At 49.2% G+C, this 24857-nt stretch overlaps 1 protein-coding gene across 3 annotated transcripts in view; it reads left to right on the top strand.

Annotated features, from left to right (window-relative positions):
* The window catches only part of HNRNPH3 (heterogeneous nuclear ribonucleoprotein H3), a 138414-nt gene that overhangs the window by 75875 nt on the left and 37682 nt on the right, over positions 1–24857 (top strand). For all 3 annotated transcript variants that reach the window (XM_085603557.1, XM_085603555.1, XM_085603556.1), the window contains 2 exons: positions 1746–1832; positions 23237–23317. In XM_085603557.1, coding sequence (XP_085459683.1) covers positions 1746–1832; positions 23237–23317 — 168 coding nt within the window. The remainder of the gene's footprint in view (positions 1–1745; positions 1833–23236; positions 23318–24857) is intronic.

The raw sequence follows: 24857 nt of genomic DNA, 5'->3' as shown, positions 1-24857 counted from the left end.
TACCTACAAAAGTCAATTGCAAAAGTATATAACTAAAGCAGCTTATTCTGAGTTTATTTTAAAACCTATTGTTATATTTTTTATATATAAACCCTTGGCCTAGAGTTCAGTTATTGTGTGTGTGTGAGACCATATGCTGACTGAGTGTGTACAACAAATGCTTTACACTGTCCTCGGATACTGCCTTGCTGCTCGACCAAGCTACCACTTTATAGAGTAAGGTTATCTCTAACTTTAGCCTCTGCCAAACCTCTGGCGACTGGACTCTGTACACACTGTGTACCTATTTGGGAACAGTATACACAGAGCCACGTTCTCACACAGGATGACACTGATAGCACCAGAATGGCCTCGTCCGTGGTTGTTCAGTCCTTCACCTAGCCAAACTGCTGTACAAGAGATTGTCATACAGACTGGATCTCCTGTGTGTGGGGAGGAGCTGAGGAGGATATAGCTACTGGGCACAGTGGGTTGTGGTGGTTTTGAATGTACCATATCTTCTGTATCTAGCAAAGTCTGGGTAGTTTTCTTCTATTTAGGTTAATCTTGAGGCCATCACAGCCTATAGAAAATCTCCTTCACAAACTTCTTTCTTTAAAAGTCCAGTAATCCAAGACTTCTAAAGGGCTTAAAGTATTTCCTGCAATTAGGTCTCCACTGCTCCTTAGGAACTCCACATTGTTCTCCAAATGAATGAGTTCCAAATTTGAACCCATTCTAAAGTCTCTCTAGCTTCTGAGGGTGAAACAAGGGCTTCACTGACCCTGGGGAACCCCTGAGTCTAACCCTAGAACCACTCCCACAGACCATACATAACTTACCTTTGAACCGATAACCTACTTTTCCTCCCTAGGTTAACATTGACTGTTTTCCCTGAAAGTTTCCAAGTATGGAGCTTTTGAAATCTAAAGATTCTTTAAAAATCGTGCAAATAACCAACTTATTTACCTGTTTGCAGGAAATGTCCCAGTGCTGAATCCAGGTATCCAGCACTGAGTAAGAAAAGTAACGTACAAAGTAACTTACCTGTAATTTACTGAAAGCCTATTCATTTCAATGTACTGTATTTGCTAAGTGTTGCAACCTACTGCATCCCCGGAAAATCAAAGTACAATTTTTATTGCATTTTCAAACTGTTCTATGTTCAACGTATTACTAAAGTATTTAATGCTTAACTGTGCCAGGCTTGCTTGGTTCTGAAAATAAACAGTATATTTTTTTATATCAACACAATTGGCCTAGAGTTCAGTTCTTGAGTGTGTGAATTAACCCCTTCAGTGCCCGCCCCTTTCCCCGCCCTGTGCCGGCCGTTGCATTAGCGGGCGGGGTCTATGACGAGCTGGACTCGTCATGGGCACAGCGCAACCGCGGCCCATGACGAGTCCAGCTCGTCATGGGCACTGAAGGGGTTAATTTGCTGACTGTGTACATCAAATGCTTAACACGGTCCTCTGATACTGCCTGACCACTCTACCACAAATAGAGGGGAAGGTTCTATTTAACTTTAACCTCTGAGGTCACCTGTACTCCATACACACTATACCTCATTTTGGTGTAGTGTATATATAGAGCCAGTTTCCTACAAGTTTCAGCTAACCAACCGCAGTATGGACAAAGTTGCACCAGCTAGACTGATTGCCTAGAGAATTCAAAGCATGTGAATCCATAAATGCAACTTTTATTGGTTTTATGCTCAGTATATATCTTGTGCCAATTGTGTAGTGACTAATGTATTTTTCCTTTAGAACATCGTTATATTGAACTTTTTCTGAATTCAACTGCTGGTGGAGGTGCTGGAATGGGAGCAATTGGTTATGGCAGAGATGGAATGGGTAAGTTGTAGAAATTTAAGTCAACTCTGGCATCTGCCCACACTAACTGTCTTAAGTGTTGATGAATGATTTAGTATTTAATTGGGCACCTTCATTTGTCACAAAGCATGTGCCCTACTACTTGCACAATCTCAGAACTTGCATAAAATATCTGTTTTGAAAGAACTGTTTAACACGAGTTCCTCACTGTGTGAATACTCCCAAGTGTCAGACTAGATCTAAAAACTTGGGTGCAGTACCTTTCCGCATTGGTTGACATTGTGGGGCTCCGCTTTGGACCAGTCCTAGATGAGATGTCATAGACATCATCTCTGTACCACCTTAACATGCTGACGTCCGTTCTCTCGTAGGGGATTTCCATGATAGTCATAAGCGTTGAATAGTCCTGCCCATATGCGGGGACCTCTAAGCACTTTATCCTATATACCTTAAGTGTTGAAGTTTGCCTTTCTTCAGGAAGGCCTTGAAAAATCACTTGGACATAATGCATCCAAGGAAAAGTCTGCAGTGGCCAGAATGCTTCTTGGAGGTGCAAAAGAACAGGTTGCAATGAAATATGTGCCCAGTGTGTGAGTACCCCCTTTCTGCATGGTTGCCCCCACTTTTTGCTGAATTGCGTTGACTTTGTGTGCCCTCTGCTCCTGCGAGTCAGGTACCCAAGGCATATGTTCTTTCCGTAAAGCTGCATTGAAGCCTAAACCCAATTGGAATCTCTGGCCACAGGTCAGCCCCTGGTAAATGGTACCACAGGTACCCTGGGCACTGTGACCAGAGAAGGCCCCTAAGGGCTGCAGCACTTATTGTGCCACCCTTAGTGGTCCTTTGCAGGCTGCGTGTTTTGGTGCAGAAAAAAATGAACAGTCTACATGGCTCACCTGTGTGCCATGCCTACAACCCACTGCCCGGTCATAGGTCAGTCTCCCCTTTAGCTGGGTGCACTAGACCAGTGGTGAGGGTACAGGTGCATGAGCCCTGTACCCCTACAGTGGCGAAGTCATTCTTCTACTCTTAATGGCAGCACTGCACTTAAAATGTCTAAGGTGCTGGGAGTTTGTCATTATGAACTCCACAGCACCATAATGGCTACAGTGAAAATTGAGAAGAGCAGTTTGGTATCAAAACTAATCAGCAGATTAAACCCACACTTATGCCAGTGTGGGATTTAATGAAAAATGCTCACAGAGGGCATCTTAGAGATGCCCCCCGAAAACGAAATGCTTTCAGCTGCCACCACCAGACATGTTTCTGGACCCCTGTGTCGAGAGCCTGCTGCTCTGGGGCCTCAAACAATGCACATCCTGGGACAAGATACCAAGCCTCCTCATGCCTACCTTCAACTACAAAGACTGTCCACAGTGAACACCGGATTTGTTCATCTGCAACCTCTGGCCGGACACTGCAGATCCGCCCCACTCTGCACCCGCTGTCCATGTGCCGAGCTTGAGTGAGCAACACCACAAGGTGGTCACCCCGGCAATCCTGACCCGAGATCTGACGACCCCTGACCTGCAGCCTAAAACCCGAAGGTCTCCCAAACCGTGACAAGGAGCTGGTAAGATCTGACCCCAAAAGGCACACCTGCACCCGACGCCCCACGGCCTTGTGTGCCTAAACGGATGGTGCCGATCCAACCCCTAACTTGTCAACTTGCCTCTCGGAGTGGTGTTCACACCCAGAAGACCTTCGTCCCTGAGGCTGCAGTGCCTTTGCAAACAGGAAGTTCCCCATTGAAACCAACGTAATGCCGGACATCAAACACCCTGCACCCGGCCGTCCTAGTGCCGGTGAGGGTGCACCTTTGGTGCTACTTTGTATCCCCATTTGCCCTGAGCTAAAGTCCAGGAGCTTTGCTCCCACAGCAGTGGCCTGACAGCCAGCAGCCACCAACTGGAGGCCCCCTATCCCCTTTGGATAATATTGGGCCTCAGCAGCTGTCTGCCCTAGTGCTACTGAGGGTGTAACAAGTGCATCCTTGACCCTGGGGAAACCCTTGTTCTAACCCCAGAAGTCCATTCCAAAGACTGATTACTTACCTGGTAACCGTTCACTTAATTTCTCTCCATAGGAATCCATTGGCTGTTTTTCTCAATGTTCTAAGTGTGGAGTATGGCAACCTGAAAACCAATTGTGCAAAACTGATTTTACTTACCTGTTCTCTAGGAAATTTCCCAGTGTGACATCTAGGTATATCAGAGTAGAGAAAGTAACGTAAAAGTAACTTGTAATTTTAATTGTAAATTCGATACAAAGTATATGTACAGCATTCCACAGTATTACATTACCAATAATTCAAACTGGACCCATTGCAAAGTATATATCAACTTACCTGTGCCAGGCTTGCTTGGTTCTAAGTAATATTATAACTGTTTATATACAAAACCAATTGGTCTGAAGTTTAGTCTTTTGAGTATGTAAAATCACTTGCTGATTTAGTGGGTATAACAAATGCTTAACATTGTCCTCTGATACTGCCTTACTGCTCGACCACACTTCCACAAATAGTGAGGTGCTATCTAACTTTACCTCTGCCTACCTTTGGGGATCAACTGGACGCGGTGCACACTATTTGGAATAGTATATACAGAGCCAGCTGCCTACACCCAGTACATGAATAACTTTGCACGGGTACACTAAACCTTCACAAACCCTTGTGCTTTGTGTGAAACGGATGAAGTGCAAGGCAATTTAGACCATAGACTGGCATTCTAATCAGAAGAAAAAAGGAGGGGCTGTGCCTTTGAGTGTAGAGAGACCTCCAATAACCCATCTTGGTCAGCCAGAGGTAGTTACTTCAGTCTTTTTTATTTTTTTATTTTCTGGCGCCTTTCGACAAGCCCCTTGAGTTGAACTCCACCTTTCTAGCTTTTTCCTTCAGCATAGAACTTTAGAATATAGTATTTTGCTTCACTCTACTTGTCTTTCTGAGTGAGGTTTTTCCTGACTGTTTTTTTCCAAAGTTAAAATGCAATCTCTGCTGTGGCAGGAAAGGCTAAAACAGACCCCCACAAGATCTTTGTCTACCATCTTCTCCCCTTCCTGCCTCCTGGGACATCTGCAAGACCTTCTCCAGAAGAACAGTGCATTACAGGGAATAGATTCACCTGTAGGGAAGAGAAGAAATGAGGCAGCAAGAAGTCAGTGGGACCTCCGAGCAAGGGGGAGGTAATTCTGCCACAAACTCTCCCCTCAGCCTCCAGTGGTCGTGGGAGGTCTGAGGCGTTTTTCAGGCAGAAAACTCTATCCTTTCTGGTCGACGTCAAGGAGTTCAACTTCAAGAGGAGGTAAGGCACCGACATGTTTGCCGTAATTGATTGGCTCGATCACACATACATCGATGCTTAACATCCACAACCACACGAGTGAATTCCAACTACCTTACACAGTCAACTGATGTTGACATTCATTGTTATCTAGGGATTCAGACTAGCCGTCACTGTCCAGTGGGCGGTCAACGTCTAGCCAAGCGACAGGAGTGGCCGACCCCACAAGCAAGCCTACGTCTCGGAGCAGATAGTCGTCAAACCAGACTACTGAGATGTTGAAGACCCTCTGCGTCAGACAGCAACAATCTAAGAGAAGGAGAATCTAATCTTCATCGGATTCCCACTCCATATCTCCATCTCTGGTAGATAGCTTCTTTTCCCATCCTGGTATTTCCTCAACCGTTTTATCTGCTCCACCAGCGCTCCCGCTTCTGGCGCTACCTAGCTGGTGTGAGTGCCATCTTTCTTGCATGGTATGCCCCCACTTTTTGCTGAATGTACTTTGACTGAGTGTGCCCTGGACTCCTGCCAATCAGGTGCCCAGGGCGTATGTTCCTTCCTTCCTTAAATTAACCTCAATCAAATTGGCAAACCCTGGCCACATGTCAGCCCCTGGTAAGTGGTACCCTAGGTACCCAGGGCCTTGTGACCAGGAAAGGGCACTAGGGGCTGCAGCACTCATTGTGCCACCCTTAGAGGCCCTGTACCCGAACACACACACACACTGCCCTGGCAGGCTGAGTGTCTGGGTACAAGACAAAACAGACGACATGGCACACATCCCTGTGTGCCATGCTCACAACCTACACTGCCCTGGCATACATCAGCCACCCCTCTAGCTGGGTGCCCTATGCCAGTGGTGTGGGCAGAAGCAGGAGCCCTGTGCCCCTACAGCACCCAGGTCCATTCCTGGGCCCTGTAAGTGCAGTGCTGCCATTTAAGAGTACATGGTGCTGGGAGCTTGTCGCACAAACTCCACAGCACCATAATGGCAGCACTGAAGCCTGAGGTTTGGTATCAAACTGCTCAGCACATTAAATCCACACTGTTGCCAGTGTGGGATTTAATGTACCAAGCACCACAGAGGGCAACTTGGAGAGGCCCCCTGAAACCTAACCCACAATCCACGTCTAGGCTGCCACACAGCAGACATGTTGCTGGACCCCTGGGTAGGAGAGCACCTGCTTTCGTGGGCCTGCAACAATGCACATCCTGGGCGAGGAGCTAAATCTCCTCCCCCAGGATGGGCAGGGGGAAGCTTCAAAGGCATTCCGCCTCTGTGAGCCTCCCCAGGCCACTGCAACCCCCCACTCTGGCAGGAAGTTTGTCCGGAAACCCCAAATAAGGACAGGGGATGTGCCAGCCTGCCCACCCCACCCCTCAGGTGGGGGAGGCGAGGTGAAGCACATCCCCGGGCTCTCGCCATCTTGAAGATGGGAAGCCCTACCCAATCAGGACTAGGCTACTGCCCGCCTCCCACAGGAGAGGCAGGATAGGGGGTGTACCCACCCCAGGACAGGGACCCATTGGTCCCTGCCCTTCACCTACCTGTAACGCCCCTAAATCTAGTATTTAGGGGCACCCTGAACCTTCCCAAAATCCGAAGAAGAGCTAGAAGAAAGACCTGCCCTGCAGCTGCTAAGAAGAGGAAGACACCAACTGCTTTGGCCCCAGCCCTACCGGCCTGTCGACCCTCGAACCTGCTCCAAACTGGCATATCTAGTGACCAACAACCTCACAAACCCTGGAGGACCTGGCTACCTTGACTCTAAACCCCTGGGACTCCCATGAGTAGAGGCTCTACTCAAAATCTACTTCTAATCCCTGGCAGCAGCCCGGAACCGCAAACCCAGCACACTCTGCACCAGCCAAGCCTGGCCTGTGCCGGAGTGAACAAAGACCACGAGGACTACCCCACGGCGACTGTGACCCTGAGTCCGGCACCCAAGTACCCCCTCGACGCTACTGAAGAAGCCTGCAGCCTCACAAGGTGCCCCCCAACTGCATCAATAGAGGGTAAGATTTCTCTACACCAAAAGGCGCCCCGCGGCCCCCTGTGCCTAATCCCGGGGTACCTACCTACCTATCCTCCATCTACCCAACTTACCTCTCGAAGTGGTGGTGGCACCTGAAGAATCCTCGTCCCCGAGCTTGCAGTCTTTTTCTAAACCGGAGATTTCCCATTGAAATCAATTGAGCGCCTGAAGGCTCAAAAGCACCCTGCACCCAGCCGCTCGAGTGGCCCTGGCAGTGTAACGTCCACCCTGGCAGTGTAACGTCCACCTATCTACTTCCCCACTTGCCCTGGGTAAGTGACCAGGAGCCCAGCTCCCATAGCCGCGTGGCCTGCTAGTCAGCAGCCACCAACCAAGGCCCCCCCTATCTCTCATAGGATAACATTGGGCCGAACTCTCTCTCTGCACCTGGCTGCCCTAGTGCCGCTGGGGGTGAACCAACTATACCTACCTGACCCTGGGGGACCCCTGAGTCTATGCCCAGAACCTCAACTCTACCAGTAAAGTACTTGCCTTTAAACCGATAACTCAATTTTCTTCATAGGGTAACATTGACTGGCTTTTTCCTGAAATTTCTTCTAAGTGTGGAGTTTCTAAAACTTAAAATATTCACCAAAAATCAGCCGAGTGACCAACAAAAATACTCACCTTCTCTTAGGTGAGCTCCCAGTGCTAGGATCCATTCCTGGAATTCCAAAAATAATCCTAAAAGTAATCTGTGGCAAATAACTTGAAACTTTCATTGAACTCGATGCATTATTGTTTAAAATAGTGTTGCCTATTGCAACCACTTGTAACTGTTTACAAATGTCAATTGCATATTGCAGAAGTATTTATATAAAGCATCTCATTCTGAGAAAGTATATTTTAATTCCAATTGTTGGTTCTAAAATAAAACAAGCATACATTTTTTATATATAAACCATTGGCCTAGAGTTGTTGAATGTGTGAGACCATTTGCTGACTGAGTGTGTACAACAAATGCTTTACACTGTCCTCTGATACTGCCTTACTGCTCGACCAAGCTACCACTTTAGAGAGTAAGGTTATATCTAACTTTAGCCTCTGCCAAACCTCTGGGGACTGTGGACTCTGTGCACACTAAACCTTACTTTGGTGCAGTATATACAGAGCCACTTTCTCACATGAGGTCTCTGAGGGTGGCATAGTACATGCTGCAGCCCTCGGAGGCCTTTCCCTGGCTATCATGCCTTGGTACCATAGGTACCCCATTCAAGGTACTCGCACATAGGGCAGAGTTGTGGCAACAATGGTACTGGTTAGGCAAAGAACACAGGCCCTTGGAACCTGATTGACGTTGACCCAGGGCACTCAAAGTGCATCCGGTATCTGGCAAAAAGTTAGGAGGTAACACCATGCAAGAAGGGCTCTTTCCTACATTTACCACATTGTTTCTGTTCAGATGCTAGAAAAGCTGCTCCAGTAGGGCAGGCTTTCCTGAGATGCATTTGGTTGATCGTTCCTCTTTTCCACTCTCTTGGTGGGAATGGGCATTCTTTTCAGTGCTCATGACTATTCATGGAGATCCCTGTAGGAAGGTGGATATCTGACTATGGTTACCCCTAACTTTTTGCCTAGTGTCTAGCTGGTTTTTCGACTTAGTTGGCCTGAGATCCTGCCATTCAGGGTCTCAGGCTGTCTGCTCTCTTTAAAATGGACTCCATGTACCCTAGGTACATACCCAATTGGTAAGGATCACCTTATTGGACCCTGTACAGTGTACCCTAGGTACCCAGGGCATAGGTGTACCCTCAGCCTACCAGGGGCTGCAGCATGTATTATGCCACCCCTGGCCTGGCCTTACAATCAGACACAACTGGCTGATCACTCAGCTGGCGCAAGGTCGTGTAATCACCCCTTGCTTAGGTGTAGTATTCCTATACCTACCTTATATATAGACACATGTGTACCTATCAGCCACTCCTATGGCAGGCTCAAACCATTGGGGGCACGCCCTAGAGCGCACTCTACAAGAGGAAAAGCGGCTACCGCTGCTTTTCTCAATGTCCCACTCTCCGAGATCTGCAAGGCAGCCACTTGGAGATCTGTCCACACCTTTACCAGACACTATTGTTTGGATTCGGACACCAGAGCAGACACTCAAGTAGGACAAGCCTCCTTGAGGAATCTGTTCCATACTTAATCAGTTTCATGATTTTCTTATTCCATGTGTGGTACAATCTTTTTTTCATTTGCCTGAAGGTGGAAGGTGAGCTTGCTACTCTATTCAGTGCTTATGACTATTGATGAGGATCCCCTGGAAGAGAAGGTTAAGTTACTTAACTGTAATCCTAGATCTCTTCCAGGGGTATCCTCATCAAAGTCATAAGCAACCCACCCACCTCCCCAGGCAAATGAGAAGTGTATTATTCATTATGGAAAGGATATTTCTCCAGTATTTGGGGTGTCTTTCATAGATTCACATGCTTGAATATTCCCCGTCGTCGAAGTGGGAGTCCCACGGTATATATAAAAAGCAATAAGTATCATGTATATATACATATACACATACCTAACCACATAAGAGTATATACATACCCAAATAAACATATATGTTCGAGGCATGTGGGCTGCTGAATTCATATCTGTGCATAGATCGCCGCCTAGTGTTGGGTCCGGATGTTTGCACGTTGTCCTGGAAGAGTCTTCGAAGTATCCTTGGATAGGTGACTCCTCCCCTGGACTACAGTGCGCATGGGCATCCTCTCCATCCTCAGATTGTTTTTTTCCGCCATTGGGTTCGGATGTGCTATCTTAGCTCAAGTTAGGAAAAAATTTTTGTCGAGGCCACAAGGCCTTTAGTTCGCGTCGGTACTGTTTATCGATCGGTTTTCGATACTCTCTGTTAGTTTACTAACTTTCAGCACCGACTTTGTTCGCATTTACCTGGCCATCAACTACTTCGACGATGGAATCGAGGACGCCATTCAAAAGGTGTCCGGTATGTAATGCGAAGTACCCACACATCGGCGTCCATCCGGTGTGCAACAAATGCCTTTCGCCGGACCACGACGAGTCGACATGTATGGCCTGTGCCCGGTTCCGTTCAAAGAAGACTCTGCGGAATCGTCGAGCGGCGAGGCTCGAAGCGCAGCACGCGGCACCGGCCCCAGCTGACATCTTCGACGACGCGGACGACGTCGAAGAAGTAGAAGTCTTACCCTCCAGTCCCGTTTCCGACCAAGAACCCGGATCGGACGAGGCCGACGAGTCACTCTTCCACAGAGGTGAAGACGACACCGAGGTAGACGACGAGGAGGCCTTAGGGGCCGAAGAGAGTAGCTCCGATGATGAACAAGGCCTACCTGTTCAAACCGAGAATTCACCAGTGCCACAGACTATGGCTCCGGTCGAGGGATCGCCTTCGGGCCTTACCCGAGACCTATCACGCAGTCCTTCGGCCCCGCCCTCGGGCCCGGCCTCGGACGTTCAGCGGCAGCCATTACCGCTTAAGCCAGCTGGTTTCCCTTCCACGAAACCGAAACCGAAAGCTGCTCAGGTTCCTACGAAACCGAAACTGAAAGTGGCGCTAGTCGGATCGAGGCCTTCAACACCTTCGACGCCGGCGCACCGTGTCGGCACCGACCGCACCAAGGGGGACTTCGGTGCCGAACTCGAGACGGGCGACATGGGAGTCGACAAACTGAAGAAGGCCATCGGCGCCGAAAAACCTGCTCGGTTGCCGGCGTCGACGCCACCGACACCGAGGGCCGTCCCGCCTCGCCTGCTACGCCTCGCAGCACTCCCTCGGCGACACCGAAACCTCACGTGTCGAAGACGTCGACGGTGATCTCCGCACCTCGGCTCGATGCACCACGGGCGCAGAAGATATCTGCAGCCGCCTCGACGACCCTGGCGGGGGCCACGACCTCTAAGGCGCCCCGAGTACGGGCTGGCGCAATGCCAGGCTGCAAAACCAAGGCTGCCCTCCAGGACCAGTCGGGTTCGATCGATCCAGCGGTTTCGTCGGTGCCGACCAGCATTACCTTCGGCTTGCCTCCATCCACAATCCCGAAGGCGTTTCAACTCAGGACACAGGCCACCAAAACTGCGGTTACGCCTGTCGAGCCGTCTCCGTCACGCGTCATCGACGCCGACACTGGCAGGATGATTCTCCACGACCGAAGGATAACTTCGGAACCGCCATTGGAACCTTTCAGGATCCCGCTAAAGAGGAAGCTGCCTGTGGACACAGAACCTCTCCTGTATGAACCCTTTCATTCACCCTACCAGGATCCACACCGGGCCTCCCCCACACGCTCCGACACGGATGCATTGGAGGACTACATGGGTGAACAAGTCCCCTACCATGTGGACACGGACCCTGATGACCAGCAGGACCCTGACCAAACTTGGGGCGACCCTGCAGACCCCAGTGCACCTCTCGATGCACAGGACCCACAACTATATGGGGCAAAAACGTCACCCACAGAGGATACTGCGGCGTTCAACGCTCTGATTGAACGGGCGGCGAACAACCATGATGTACAGCTTCACTCTGATATCATCGAAGATGACTTTCTAATGGACACCTTTGCATCCTCAGAAAGACATGTAAAGACTCTGCCAATGTTGAAGGGGGTCCTTAAGCCAGCCACTGACATTTTCAGGGAACCCACCAGGGCACGAGTGATAAACCCCAGGATCGATAAGAAATACAGATCAGCACCTGGGGATCCTACTTACATCAGAGGACAATTACCACTCGACTCCATCGTTGTGGCGAATGCCCGCAAGAGGGCACACTCGCAGACAACGGGTGATGCTCCTCCCCCGGACAAGGAGTCCAAGGTGCTGGAGACCTCCGGCAAGCGAGTTGCCGCACAAGCTGCAAGCATATGGCGCATAGCTAACACTCAAGCGCTCCTCGCTCGCTACGATAGGGCGCACTATGACACAATGGAGCAACTCCTTCAACACCTCCCTGACCCCTACAAAGAAGGTGCAGAAATCCTTATCAGAGAGGGACAGCTACTCACAAATGCTGCCATCAAATGTGCACTAGACGCTGCTGACACGGCTGCCAGGGCCATCAACACTAGCGTCATCCTACGACGTCACGCCTGGCTACGTATCTCAGGATTCAAGCCGGAGGTACAAAACAATATCCTTAATCAGCCCGTCAACCCCGACTTTCTGTTCGGGCCTGAGGTTGACGCCACCCTCGAAGATAAAAAAGGACACGGACACTGCAAAGTCCATGGGCGCCCTACAAACTCAGTCCTTTCGGAGCGGCTCCTTTCGTCGCCCCGGAAAAGAGGGAGCAGGCAGAGGACAGGGGTCACAACAAACATATAACAAGGGTAATACGCAGACCACCTACGATAAGAACACCCGAGGTGGCTATCGTGGCTCCAGTACCAAGGGCAGAGGACGTGGCTACGGCAACACCAGGTCCTCCCCCAAGAACAAGCAGTGACGCCCTCTCCCTTCCTCCCGACCACATAACACCTGTCGGGAAGGCTACAACGGTTCCTGTCCACGTGGAACTCCATCACCACGGACAGGTGGGTCAAAGATATTATAAAATACGGTTACTGTCTGGAGTTAACTTCCACTCCACCCACAATACCACCAAGAAACCGTCCTATGTCCTCAGAGCACTTGACGCTCTTACAGCAAGAGGTAGAAAGTATGCTTCTAAAAGGCGCTATCGAGGTCGTACCCGTCCACGAGCGGGGCACGGGGGTTTACTCCCTCTACTTCTTAATTCCAAAAAAGGACGGGTCGCTCAGGCCTATATTAGACCTGAGACCCCTGAACCAGTACATTCTTTCGGAGCACTTTCACATGCTCACTCTACAGCAAGTCCTTCCGCTTCTCCAGCAGGGAGACTTCCTAGCATCACTGGACCTCAAGGATGCGTATTTTCACATACCCATCCACCCCTCACACAAAAAATACCTCAGGTTCACTGTTCAGGGGCAGCACTATCAGTTCAAAGTCCTTCCCTTCGGCGTGACAACAGCGCCCAGGGTTTTCACAAAGTGCCTAGCTACGGTGGCGGCACATTTACGGAGACAGCACATACACGTCTACCCCTACCTAGACGACTGGCTCGTTCAAGCGAGATCAGCCCAGCAATGTGCAAGCCACGTGTCCCGTACCATTCACCTTCTTCACGGTCTGGGATTCTCACTAAATTACCCAAAGTCTCATCTCCAGCCCGCACACGTACAACAGTACCTAGGTGCGACTATAGACACTCTGGCGGCCACAGCTCAGCCAAATTTAGTGAGGATCAACGGCATACAAGCGCTGATCTCCAAGTTCAGACCCAACCACTCGCTTCCAGCGCGAGTGTTTATGCAGTTGATAGGCATGATGGCCTCCTGCATCTTCATAGTCCCGCACGCGAGATTACATATGCGCCCACTTCAGGAGTGCCTAGCACGTCAGTGGAATCAGGCTCAAGGACAGTTGAAAGACCTAGTGTTGGTGAGCGGTCGGGCATACAACTCTCTGCATTGGTGGAATCCACAAAACCTTTGCAAGGGCCGACCGTTCCAAGAGCCTGTTCCACAAATAGTACTGACAGCGGACGCGTCTCTCCAGGGATGGGGAGCTCATGTACTCCACTACACAGTGCAGGGACTATGGACGACACAACAGAAGAAGATGCACATCAACCTTCTGGAACTGATGGCAATCTTCCTGGCCATGAAGGCTTTCAAAGTACATCTGTGCAACAAGGTCGTGTTGATCCGGACGGACAACATGACCGCAATGTACTACATACAGAAGCAGGGAGGGACACACTCTCCACAGTTGTCTCATCTGGCTCAGAGCATGTGGAAGTGGGCCATTCAGAGGAACATGTTCCTCATGGCGGAACACCTCCCTGGCAAGGACAACCAGATGGCGGATCTGCTCAGCAGACACAGCCACCAGATGCACGAGTGGGAGTTACACCCATCGGTACTCCAACCGTACTTCCAGCAGTGGGGTCACCCAGAAATAGACCTATTCGCGACAAGCGAAAACGCAAAATGCCAAAGCTTCGCCGCCAGATTCCCACACCCGCAGTCGCAGGGCAATGCGATATGGATGAACTGGTCCGGCAAATTTGCGTACGCTTTTCCCCCAGCACCGTTGATACCGCTGGTGGCTCGCAAACTCCGATAACACTCCCTGACACTCGTCCTAGTTGCTCCCACGTGGGCACGCCAGCCGTGGTACACCACCTTCCTCGAACTTTCCGTGGTACCGCATCAAAGGCTGCGGATCAAACCCGCGCATTTGACGCAGAACCATGGAGAGGTTCAGCACCCAGATCCGCAACAGCTGAACCTGGCGATCTGGCTCCTGAAGTCCTAGAGTTTGGCTATCTCAATCTGCCACCTGACTGTATGGACATCATCAAGGAGGCCAGGAGACCCACTACAAGAGCTTGCTATGCAGCCAAATGGAAACGGTTCGTCATTTATTGCGGTAATAATGACATTAACCCGCTGGACGCATCCATCCACAACATCATATGTTACCTCTTACACCTATACCGATGCAATCTGGCGTACACCTCTATACGTGTCCATTTGACCGCAATATCAGCCTATCTGCAAACCAGGCAGCACCTCTCTCTCTTCAGAGTGCCTGCCATCAAAGCATTCTTGGAAGGACTCAAACGAGTCATTCCACCTAGTCACCCACCGGCTCCAATGTGGAACCTCAACTTGGTCCTCACACGCCTGATGGGTCCACCCTTTGAACCTCTACACTCATGCGAGATTCAATTCCTTACCTGGAAAGTAGCCTTCCTGGTAGCGATCACTTCCCTAAGAAGAGTTAGTGAACTCCAGGCACTAACCGTTCAAGAGCCATTTATTCAGGTTCACGCCAACAGGGTCGTACTACGTACCAACCCCAAATTCATGCCCAAGGTAATATCGCAGTTCCACATGAACCAGACTATTGAACTGCCCGTTTTCTTCCAGAACCCACAAACTGTTGCAGAGAGGGCATTACATACACTAGATGTACGGAGGGCCCTCATGTACTACATCGACAGGACTAAACCCTTCAGGAAGACAAAACAACTGTTCGTTGCCTTTGCCCCACACCACAAAGGTAACGCCATCTCCAAAGCAGGGATAGCCAGATGGATAGTTAAGTGTATTCAAATCTGTTATCAAAAGGCAAAACGCACATTAACTATTCCACCACGAGCCCACTCCACGCAAGTTGGGGGCTTCCATGGCCTTCCTAGGAAATATTCCCCTGCATGATATATGCAGAGCAGCCACATGGTCCACTACACACACATTTACAAAACACTATTGCGTAGATGTGCAGTCAAAACAGCAGGCAGCTGTAGGACAGGCTGTTCTCAACTCTTTTTCAGACCGCTGCAGCTGGCACGGGTAGCCGCCGCCAATAGAGGGCACTGCTATGTATTCTATGCACAGATATGAATTCAGCAGCCCACATGCCTCGAACTGAATATGCTACTTACCAGTATGCATCTGTTCTTGGCATGTAGGGCTGCTGACATTCATATCGCCCTCCCTCCTCCCCGGCGCCTGTCGCAGCTGCAGCTCTCAGAATTATTGCAAGCATGGTCATCACTTTCTGTATCTACTCCATCACTGCCACAATGGCGAAAAACAATCTGAGGATGGAGAGGATGCCCATGCGCACTGTAGTCCAGGGGAGGAGTCACCTATCCAAGGATACTTCGAAGACTCTTCCAGGACAACAACGTGCAAACATCCGGACCCAACACTAGGCGGCGATCTATGCACAGATATGAATGTCAGCAGCCCTACATGCCAAGAACAGATGCATACTGGTAAGTAGCATATTCAATATAGTTCAAATAACATATCAAGTTAAAAATACCATAGGATAGCATTGAGACATAGGAAAGCATTGAGAAAAAGAATCACTTTGCTAACATATCACTGTCACTTTATAGTCCAAACTCCAGCCAATCAGGCGCTAGCACCCTCTAGAACCTTCTCCTCAGAGGCTCAGGCCCTCAGATTTTCTACCGCACGTCGTGTGAAGGGAGTCTCCCTGAGCTCTGCTCAGTTCTTCATCTGGTTTGAGGTTTTTTATCTCTCATCATGTCTGCAAGTAAGAAATCTCTTTTCCGTCCTTGTTCATCTTGCGGAAAGTCAAGACTTTTCTCTGAGGATCCCCATGAGAAATGTATTTATTGTCTGTATCCTGATCATAAGGTGGCCAACTGTAAGATCTGCAGAACTTTCTCTCAAAAAACATTGAAAGATAGAGAAGGTCGCCTTTTGATATGGCTTCAAAAACTAAAGGACACAGACAACCCCCTTTCTGAGGTGGAAAGTGTAGCCTCTGTCAAAACAGGAGTCTCCTCAAAGCGTGGAAGTGTCCAGGACTTGCCATCCCCTTTTCTGAAAAAGAAGAGACTTCACCTTGAGGAAGTGTCTACAGGCAAAGTCTCTGTCTCCACGTCTGCGCCCCCGAGACGTAGCTCTCAGGCGTCTTTGACTCCGTCAGCACATGTTTCCAGTCAGAAACTTTCAAAACCGTCGACGGGCCCGTCGACGGCCCCTCCGTCGACGAGATCGGCTACTTCATCAGCCTCGTCGACGACGGTGACGACGGTATCGAGCAGATATCCTTCGTCGACGACAATGACTTCGTCGACGTCTTCTCCGTCGACGGTGGTATGTGTGTCTCTTAGAACCGTCTCGTCGACGATACCACTCACTTCTTCGTCGACGACTGGGAAGCTGGCGCTTCCGTCGACGTCTACAACTCCGTCGACGACTGATAAGAAGAAGAAGAGGAAATCTTCCTCGTCGACGACAGCCCCGTCGACGACAGCCCCGTCGACGACAGCCCCGTCGACGACAGCCTCGTCGACGAAATCCTCGTCGACGACAGCCACACCGTCGACGAAAGTCACCCCGTCGACGGCAGTCACCCCGGCGACGACAGTCCCGTCGACGGTAGTTCCGTCGACGATTGCTTCGTCGACGGTCGCCTCGACGACGGTAGAGTCAAATTTTGTGACAATGCCATTGGTGCCAATGTCAACCCCAGCAACGGGGTCTGAGGACAGCTGCTTGATGGTACGTCGTAAGGCCATGATAGACCCAGTTATGTTACCACCTGGACCACGGCCACCTCGTCAACTATTTCCCTCAGGGGATGAGGACGATTCGGATGAGGGCGATCAGTCTCTTTTTCGGGATGCTCATAGTCCTTCGGAGCTCCATATAAAGTGCCAAGAGTCTGAGGAGGATGATTATTATGAACAGGAAGAAGAACAAGATCCCTCTGCTCCGGTTCCTATGATGCAGCTTCCTGTGCAGCTTGTTTCCAACCTTCAATATATGTTGGAAGACTATAATCGTCGTTTTCCAGCGTCCCCTCAAAATACTCCACGTGAAGCGCCATCTGAGGTTCCACCTCATCCTATCTTGCCAACAATACCCATGCCCACAACACCTGCACTGCCTTCCAATGCAGAAGATGATAATATGGACAATCCGGATACGGAAGAGGGCGAACTCCCAGAGGACGATTCTATGGCGGACTGGGATGATTACCAAATCAATTCGCCCGCATCACCGCCAAGGTCACCAGTCAACTCGCCACCTGTCGACATAACAGGTTTCCATCAGCTGATGGAGAGAGCAGCACAACGCTTTCACCTTCCCATGGTGGTTAGGGAAGAGGACTGTTTCTTATGACTTCAAATCCCAGCCTCAGAAACAAGTACGAGCGGTGCCAATCATAGACTTCATATGGAATGAAGGCTTAAAATTAATGAAGACACCTAATTCTATCCCGGCGGTGCTCCCACGCCTGGAGAAAAAATATAAAGCTCCGGATTCTTCCCCAGCCTGCTTGGTGTCTCAACCTAAGCCGGACTCAGTGATCACACAAGCGGCACAGCGCCGCTCCAAGAACCCATCATCTCCAATGTCGGCGCCTCCGGACCGCGACGGCCGCCGCCTGGATGCCATAGGCAAGAAGTTTTCAACCATGGCGTCAACAACGGTACGAGCTGCAAATTCCTTGGCTATCCTCGGCCGTTATGATAGACAGATGTGGTCGGACATGGCTGCATTGGTCAAGCTTATACCGGAGGATTCAAGAGCGGAAGCTCAGAAGATCCTACAAGAGGGAGAGAGGGCGTCATCCGAGATCATTGACTGCTCTGTTGACATCGCATCCACCGGTTTTCGCCAATTGGCGGGAGCAGCCGTCCTAAGAAGACAGGGCTGGCTTCGATCAACCTCTTTTCGGCAAGAGGTCCAGGCTAAGATTTTGGACATGCCATATGACGGGGAGTCATTATTCGGCCAGCATGTAGAAGATGCCTTGCAGACCATTAAAAAGGATACGGATACGGCTCGTTCCCTCGGCACTCTACAGTTTAAGAAGCAGCCCTTTCGAGGTGCGCGCGGCCGCGGCACCTCCTCATCATCATCCTTTCGTGGCTCCTCGTCCCAATACCGCTCGTACAATCAAGGGCAACAGCGGTACTATTCACAACCGCAGCAGTCCTACAGACAGCAAACTAACAAGTCATACAGAGGAAAGTCGAATTATAGAGGAAATTCAACCAAGAAGCAGTGACTCTGTACGGAAAGAACTTCCTTTTCCCAGTTGTCCTCAAGTTCTTGTTGGAGGAAAAATCTCCCAGTTCTTTTCAACCTGGTCATTAATCACTTCGGACCGCTGGGTCCTGGATATTATTTCAAGGGGCCACGCCCTAGAGTTTGTGAAGGTTCCTCCACGCACACCTCCATCCGGGCCACCACCCGCCCATCTAAGAGCTTTTCAAACAAATCCAAATAATGTTGAACAAGGGTGCCATCGAAGTGGTTCCGAAATATCAGAGAGGGTTGGGATTCTATTCCCGTTTTTTCCTCATACTAAAGAAATCAGGGGAATGGCGTCCCATCCTCGATCTCAGATTGCTCAACAAATTTCTCAAGACTCAGTCCTTTCGGATGCTCACATTGAAGGACATCCTCCAATTCTTTGCTCAACAGGACTACATGACAACGATCGATCTGCAGTACGCATATTTCCATGTGCCCATTCTGCCACGTCACAGGAAATACCTGCGGTTTCGAGTGGGCCACAGGGACTACCAATTCAAAGTCCTACCCTTCGGACTCTGCTCAGCCCCGCGGGTCTTTACAAAATTCCTGGCCCCGGTGGTGGCTCATTTACGACAAGAGGGTATTCAGATATACCCCTACCTGGACGATTGCCTCATCAAAGCTCAATCCTCCCACCAGGCGGCCCTCGATACCCAGCGCTGTCTCGATCTGTTCCAGTCCCTGGGGTTGTCGGTCAATGTACAGAAATCTCAACTCGCACCGACTACGTGCAAGACTTTTCTCGGCGCTTGTATCAATACGAGCACAGCCATGGCCTTCGCTTCAGCAGAGCGTCAAGAACGGATTCTACAGCTTGCGAGCTCCATCGCAGCAAAGCAGTCAGTTTCAGTCCGCATATTAAAATCCTTTCTGGGAATGGCGTCCTCATGCATCGCTTTGATCCCTCTCTGCAGACTAAAAAGTCGCATCATCCAAGAGGAGTTAGACAACCAGTGGCGCCAGGTTTCAGGCTCCTTCAACGATCAGGTCGTGGTGTCGCCCCGCATGGCTCAAGCGCTGCATTGGTGGACTCGTCCTGCCAACATCGCAGCAGGAACATCCTTTCTGTCGTCAACCCCAGATCTCGTCCTTACCACGGACGCATCCATGGAGGGTTGGGGCGCACACTTTCAAGATCTATCCGTCAAGGGCCTATGGACAGCGGCTCAACGTTGCTGGCACATCAACAGACTGGAACTGATGGCCATTTTCTTGGCGTTAAAATCCTTCCGCCTACAATTCCAAGGGAGGTCAGTCCTCATTCAGACGGACAACACCACGTGCATGCACTACCTGAACAAACAGGGCGGGACAAGATCTCCCCTGCTCTCCCGTCTGGCGCAGAGGATTTGGAGTTGGGCCATACTCCATCAGATGACGTTACAAGCAATTCATCTGCCCGGCATTTCCAATACTCTGGCGGATGCACTCAGTCGGTCAGCATCATCAACCCACGAGTGGGAGTTACATCAACCGACGCTGGAATTTGTCTTCAACCTTTGGGGTCACCCGACAATCGACCTCTTCGCAACCCCGCAGAATGCAAAATGCCAGACCTACGCAAGCTGGTTTCCCCACCAAGGGTCGTGCGGAAATGCCCTTTCGATCAATTGGTACGGGATATTTGCGTACGCTTTTCCGCCGATTCCGTTGATCCCGCGAGTGCTGCGGAAGATGAGACAACAACCGTGCCATGTTCTTCTAATAGCTCCACGCTGGCCTCGGCAAGCATGGTTTTCGGAGTTGCTTCTCCTATCCCAACGCGAGCCCATCCTTCTCCACCTGAAGCCCGATCTCTTGACAATGAACGATGGTCGGATATGCCATCCGAATCCCAGATCTCTCAGCTTGTCGGCTTGGAACCTGAGCACCTTGAATTTGCTCATTTGAACATTCCTCCAGCCTGCAGGGAGGTGTTAGCGAAGGCAAGAGCTCCATCCACAGTGAAAACGTATAAACTCAAATGGAAGCGATTTTGTCTTTGGTGTGCTTCCGCCCACATTCATCCTGTGCACGCTCCCCCAGAACACATTCTGCCGTTTTTCCTACAACTAGCGCAGTCTGGATTATCGCACTCTACCTTAAAGGTTTTTCTAGCGGCAATATCTCGCTTCCGACAAGACGGATCGTCCTCTCTCTATTCATCCAGAGTCATGCAACAATTTTTCAAGGGTCTCTTCCGCATGTTCCCGCCCATTCGGCGTCCTCCACCCACGTGGCGCCTGAACATCGTGCTGGCTCAACTCATGAAGGCGCCCTTCGAACCCATCCACTCTGCGGATGTCAAATTTCTAACTTGGAAGGTGGCCCTCCTCCTTGCTCTGACCTCTTCCCGCAGAGTCAGTGACATTCACGCCTTTACTATAAAGCCACCGTTCCTTCAATTCAGATCGGATTGTGTCATCCTCCGCACTAATCCGGTTTTTATACCTAAAGTGCCATCCGATTTCCATCTTAACAAACCAGTGCTCTTAAAGACTTTTTTCCCGCATCCACAAACCCCGGCGGAGCAAAGCTTACACTCTCTGGACTTGAAGAGATGTCTAAAATTCTACATTAGCAGGACTCAGTCCTTTCGCAAATCTGACCAGCTGTTTGTGGCCTACGGGCATGCTTGCAAAGGACAATCTGTCACCAAACCTACTATTGCCCGTTGGGTTTCATCAGCAATCTCTTTTTGCCATCAAAAGGCTGGTAAGCCTCTGTCTTCGGGAGTGAGAGCCCATTCAACGAGGGCTATGTCATCTTCCACTGCCCTGTTAGCTGGTGTGCCCATCCATCAAATATGCCGGGCAGCTACGTGGTCCAGCAGGCACACGTTTACGAAGCACTACTGTCTGGAATCCATTAACGAAGCAGACACGGCTGTGGGACAGGCAGTTCTACGAAATCTGTTTAAATAAGGTGAGCCTCTGCTACTTCCCTCCTCCTGGGGTATTATTATTATTATTGCGCTTTAAATACATTGTTTGTATTACATGCAATATCAATACGGCTTGGTCAGCCGAATACTGTTTACTGCTTACTATTCTATTCAAGCATGTGAATCTATGAAAGACACCCCAAATACTGGAGAAGAACAAATGTTACTTACCTGTAAACTGTGGTTCTCCAGTATTGGTGTCTTTCATAGATTCACATGCGACCCACCCTCCTCCCCTCAGAGGCTCTCTTCTCCTCTTTCGGCTCTATGGTCACTCTCGTGCTCGAAAATCTGAGGGCCTGAGCCTCTGAGGAGAAGGTTCTAGAGGGTGCTAGCGCCTGATTGGCTGGAGTTTGGACTATAAAGTGACAGTGATATGTTAGCAAAGTGATTCTTTTTCTCAATGCTTTCCTATGTCTCAATGCTATCCTATGGTATTTTTAACTTGATATGTTATTTGAACTATATATATATGTTTATTTGGGTATGTATATACTCTTATGTGGTTAGGTATGTGTATATGTATATATACATGATACTTATTGCTTTTTATATATACCGTGGGACTCCCACTTCGACGACGGGGAATATTCAAGCATGTGAATCTATGAAAGACACCAATACTGGAGAACCACAGTTTACAGGTAAGTAACATTTGTTCATCTTTGTGTTTAGGACTACGGTCCCGCAAAGAACTGACCTAACTGTCACCCCTGAGGCATGATGGGATATGGAAGCCAGGGCTGCCTTAAAGGCTCTGTGCCAGTTTTTACCTATACAGGGCTTTTCAGTCTCTATGGTATTGTATTGCAATGCAGCCTGCAGGCTAGCAATGTGTTGTAGATCTGTTTCTCCCACAGTTTTCTCTTTTTTTGCTTTCTCGTGAGTGTTTACCTCATTAAAAAAAAAAAGATTTAGGTGTTTTATTATGGTATTATTGGATGTGTATTTATACATTGCCTAGCCTTCTTTTTTAGGGGCTGCATTTGCTTGGGAAAAAATAATATATGTTTATACATATACAGAGCTGTATATATGTATGTTTTTTACATATATGATTTTATTATTTCCGGGGTCCCCGCACATGGGCGGGAATATTCAGTGCTTATGACCTTGAGGATACCCCTGGAAGAGAACTAGGATTACAGGTAAGTAACTTACCCTTAGCATGCCTAGCTGGCACTTGTATAGGTACAGCACTCTTCACTTCTTGTGTGGGCGACCCAAAACCGAACTACGCCACCAAGGGCACGCAGGGATACAACTCGTATCTTACAGATCCAGTCTGACTCCAGGGGATAGTCGTAGGCATCTGCGGCCAGATAGTCTCTACCAGATAGGCCATTGCCGAAGGTAAGTAACTTGCTTGTCACTGGCTGTGTCTGCGAATAGATCTTTAACTCTGAATTTGTCATATCTTCTAATAAATACTTTTCTAAGCCATGAACACTAGCTTGTCCTAATTCTCAAAATTAAATGTCACTTTGTTGCATCCATGAGATTCTATTTCTTAATCTGGAGTTGCGGTTTACATTAATGTAACAATGTTTTTGTTCATGAAGTCTTATCTTTTTCTTTTTAGATAATCAAGCAGGTTACGGCAGAATGGGAATGACTGGCAATTTTGGAATGTATGGAAATCCTGATGGCTTGGGTGGCTATGGTGAGCGTTTACTAACTTTCAGTTGGAGTAGTTATTTGACCGGAGGTCTAGGTTTACAGTGCTACTGTCTACATACTTAAATATTTAAAATGAGTTTCTCGTAGCGCTGTCTGAATTTGGGTGTAGAGCGGTGTTAAAGCTCTTGGAGCAGCTTTTTTAAAATACTTTGTTTACCTTGCTGTTACTGATTGCTGTCCTTCCTTGTCACACGTTGCTAAGTTCCCGCAAGTTAGAGCGGGGCTGCCATTTCGGTTGGCTTGCTATGTTTCCTTGCTAGGTATGTTTGCTACCTGACACGATAAATGGACATGCACAGTCGTGCCTCAGGCAAGCCCGTCTGCGTCAGTCAGCGGCCTGATTGCGCCATGCACCAGAGCACCTGCTCAAATTTTGAACTGGTCCTACTCAAGAGAGGCTTTAATGAACATCAAACTCAGAAGAAAGCAAAGGAAATGCTCACCAATGAATTTCCAGGGGGACACCAATATATGTTGCTATCCCACTTGTAATTATCCAGTATTAGGGTATCTTTCATAGATTCACATGCCTGAATCATTCCCAGTCATCGGGATGGGAGTCCCCGGTACATAAAAGTAATCTCACTAGACATAGAGATAGGCCAAAGGTCTCACATTAGTAACATATCCAGGTCCTTTTGTAATGAGTACCAAACTCTAGAGAACAACCAGATCACCACCCTCTGGAACCTTCCTGGAAGGAGCTAAAGTCCCTCAGATTTTCTGCTGCGCGTCGTGCTAAGGGAGTTGCCACTGAGCTGCTCAGTTTTTCCTTGCTTCTGGGATTAAAGTGTATTTTTCTTCACAATTACTTCTGAGTGAAGTCTACTTTAAGGCCTTTTTAGGCCCTGCAATAAGAGGCTGCATGTCGATGACCAGCATAAAGACTGCCTCTACTGTCTCTATCCGGACCATTCCTCCAAAGACTAAGGTATGTCGTACCTTTTCATCAGACTCTTAAAGACTGTGAGGGACGGCTTTTAATTTGGCTGCAGAGGCTTAAGGACAAAGAATACCCCTTCTCTGAGGAGAGTGAGGGCTCAAAGTCTTCAAGAACCTCACAGAAAAGGTCCAGAGATGCTTCTCCAGGTCCTTCGCAGCCCCCTCAAAAAAAAAACGCAGAAGTCTTCGGTGGCACAACTTAAGGCTTTACCACACAAGGATCCTCTGCTGAGGATTGTGTACACCTTTAAAAAGCTGCCTTCAGCCCAGTCTACTACCACCTTGTCGACAGTGGCCTCGACGACTAATTATCCAGTATTGGGGTATCTTTCATAGATTCACATGCCTGAATCATTCCCTGTTGCCGAGACGGGAGTCCCGGGTAAATAAAAAGTAGTGCCAAAAGTGTTAGTAGGCCCAAAGAAAAGGCCTAAAGCCTAGATCTTAGCAGCCTATCTACCTCATTATGCAAAAGAACCAAGCATTTGGTAACAACCAATCAGACACCAGCACCCTTCTAGAACTCTCAGCAGAGCCAGTTCTCCTCAGATTTTCACCGCACCTTGTGTGGAAGGGAGTCT

The sequence above is a fragment of the Triturus cristatus genome, chromosome 1_2 (genome assembly GCF_964204655.1).
Source record: "Triturus cristatus chromosome 1_2, aTriCri1.1, whole genome shotgun sequence".
Taxonomy (NCBI): Eukaryota; Metazoa; Chordata; class Amphibia; order Caudata; family Salamandridae; genus Triturus; species Triturus cristatus.
The sequence above is the reverse complement of the archived record's forward strand: the minus strand, read 5'-3'. Positions and strand labels throughout refer to the sequence as shown.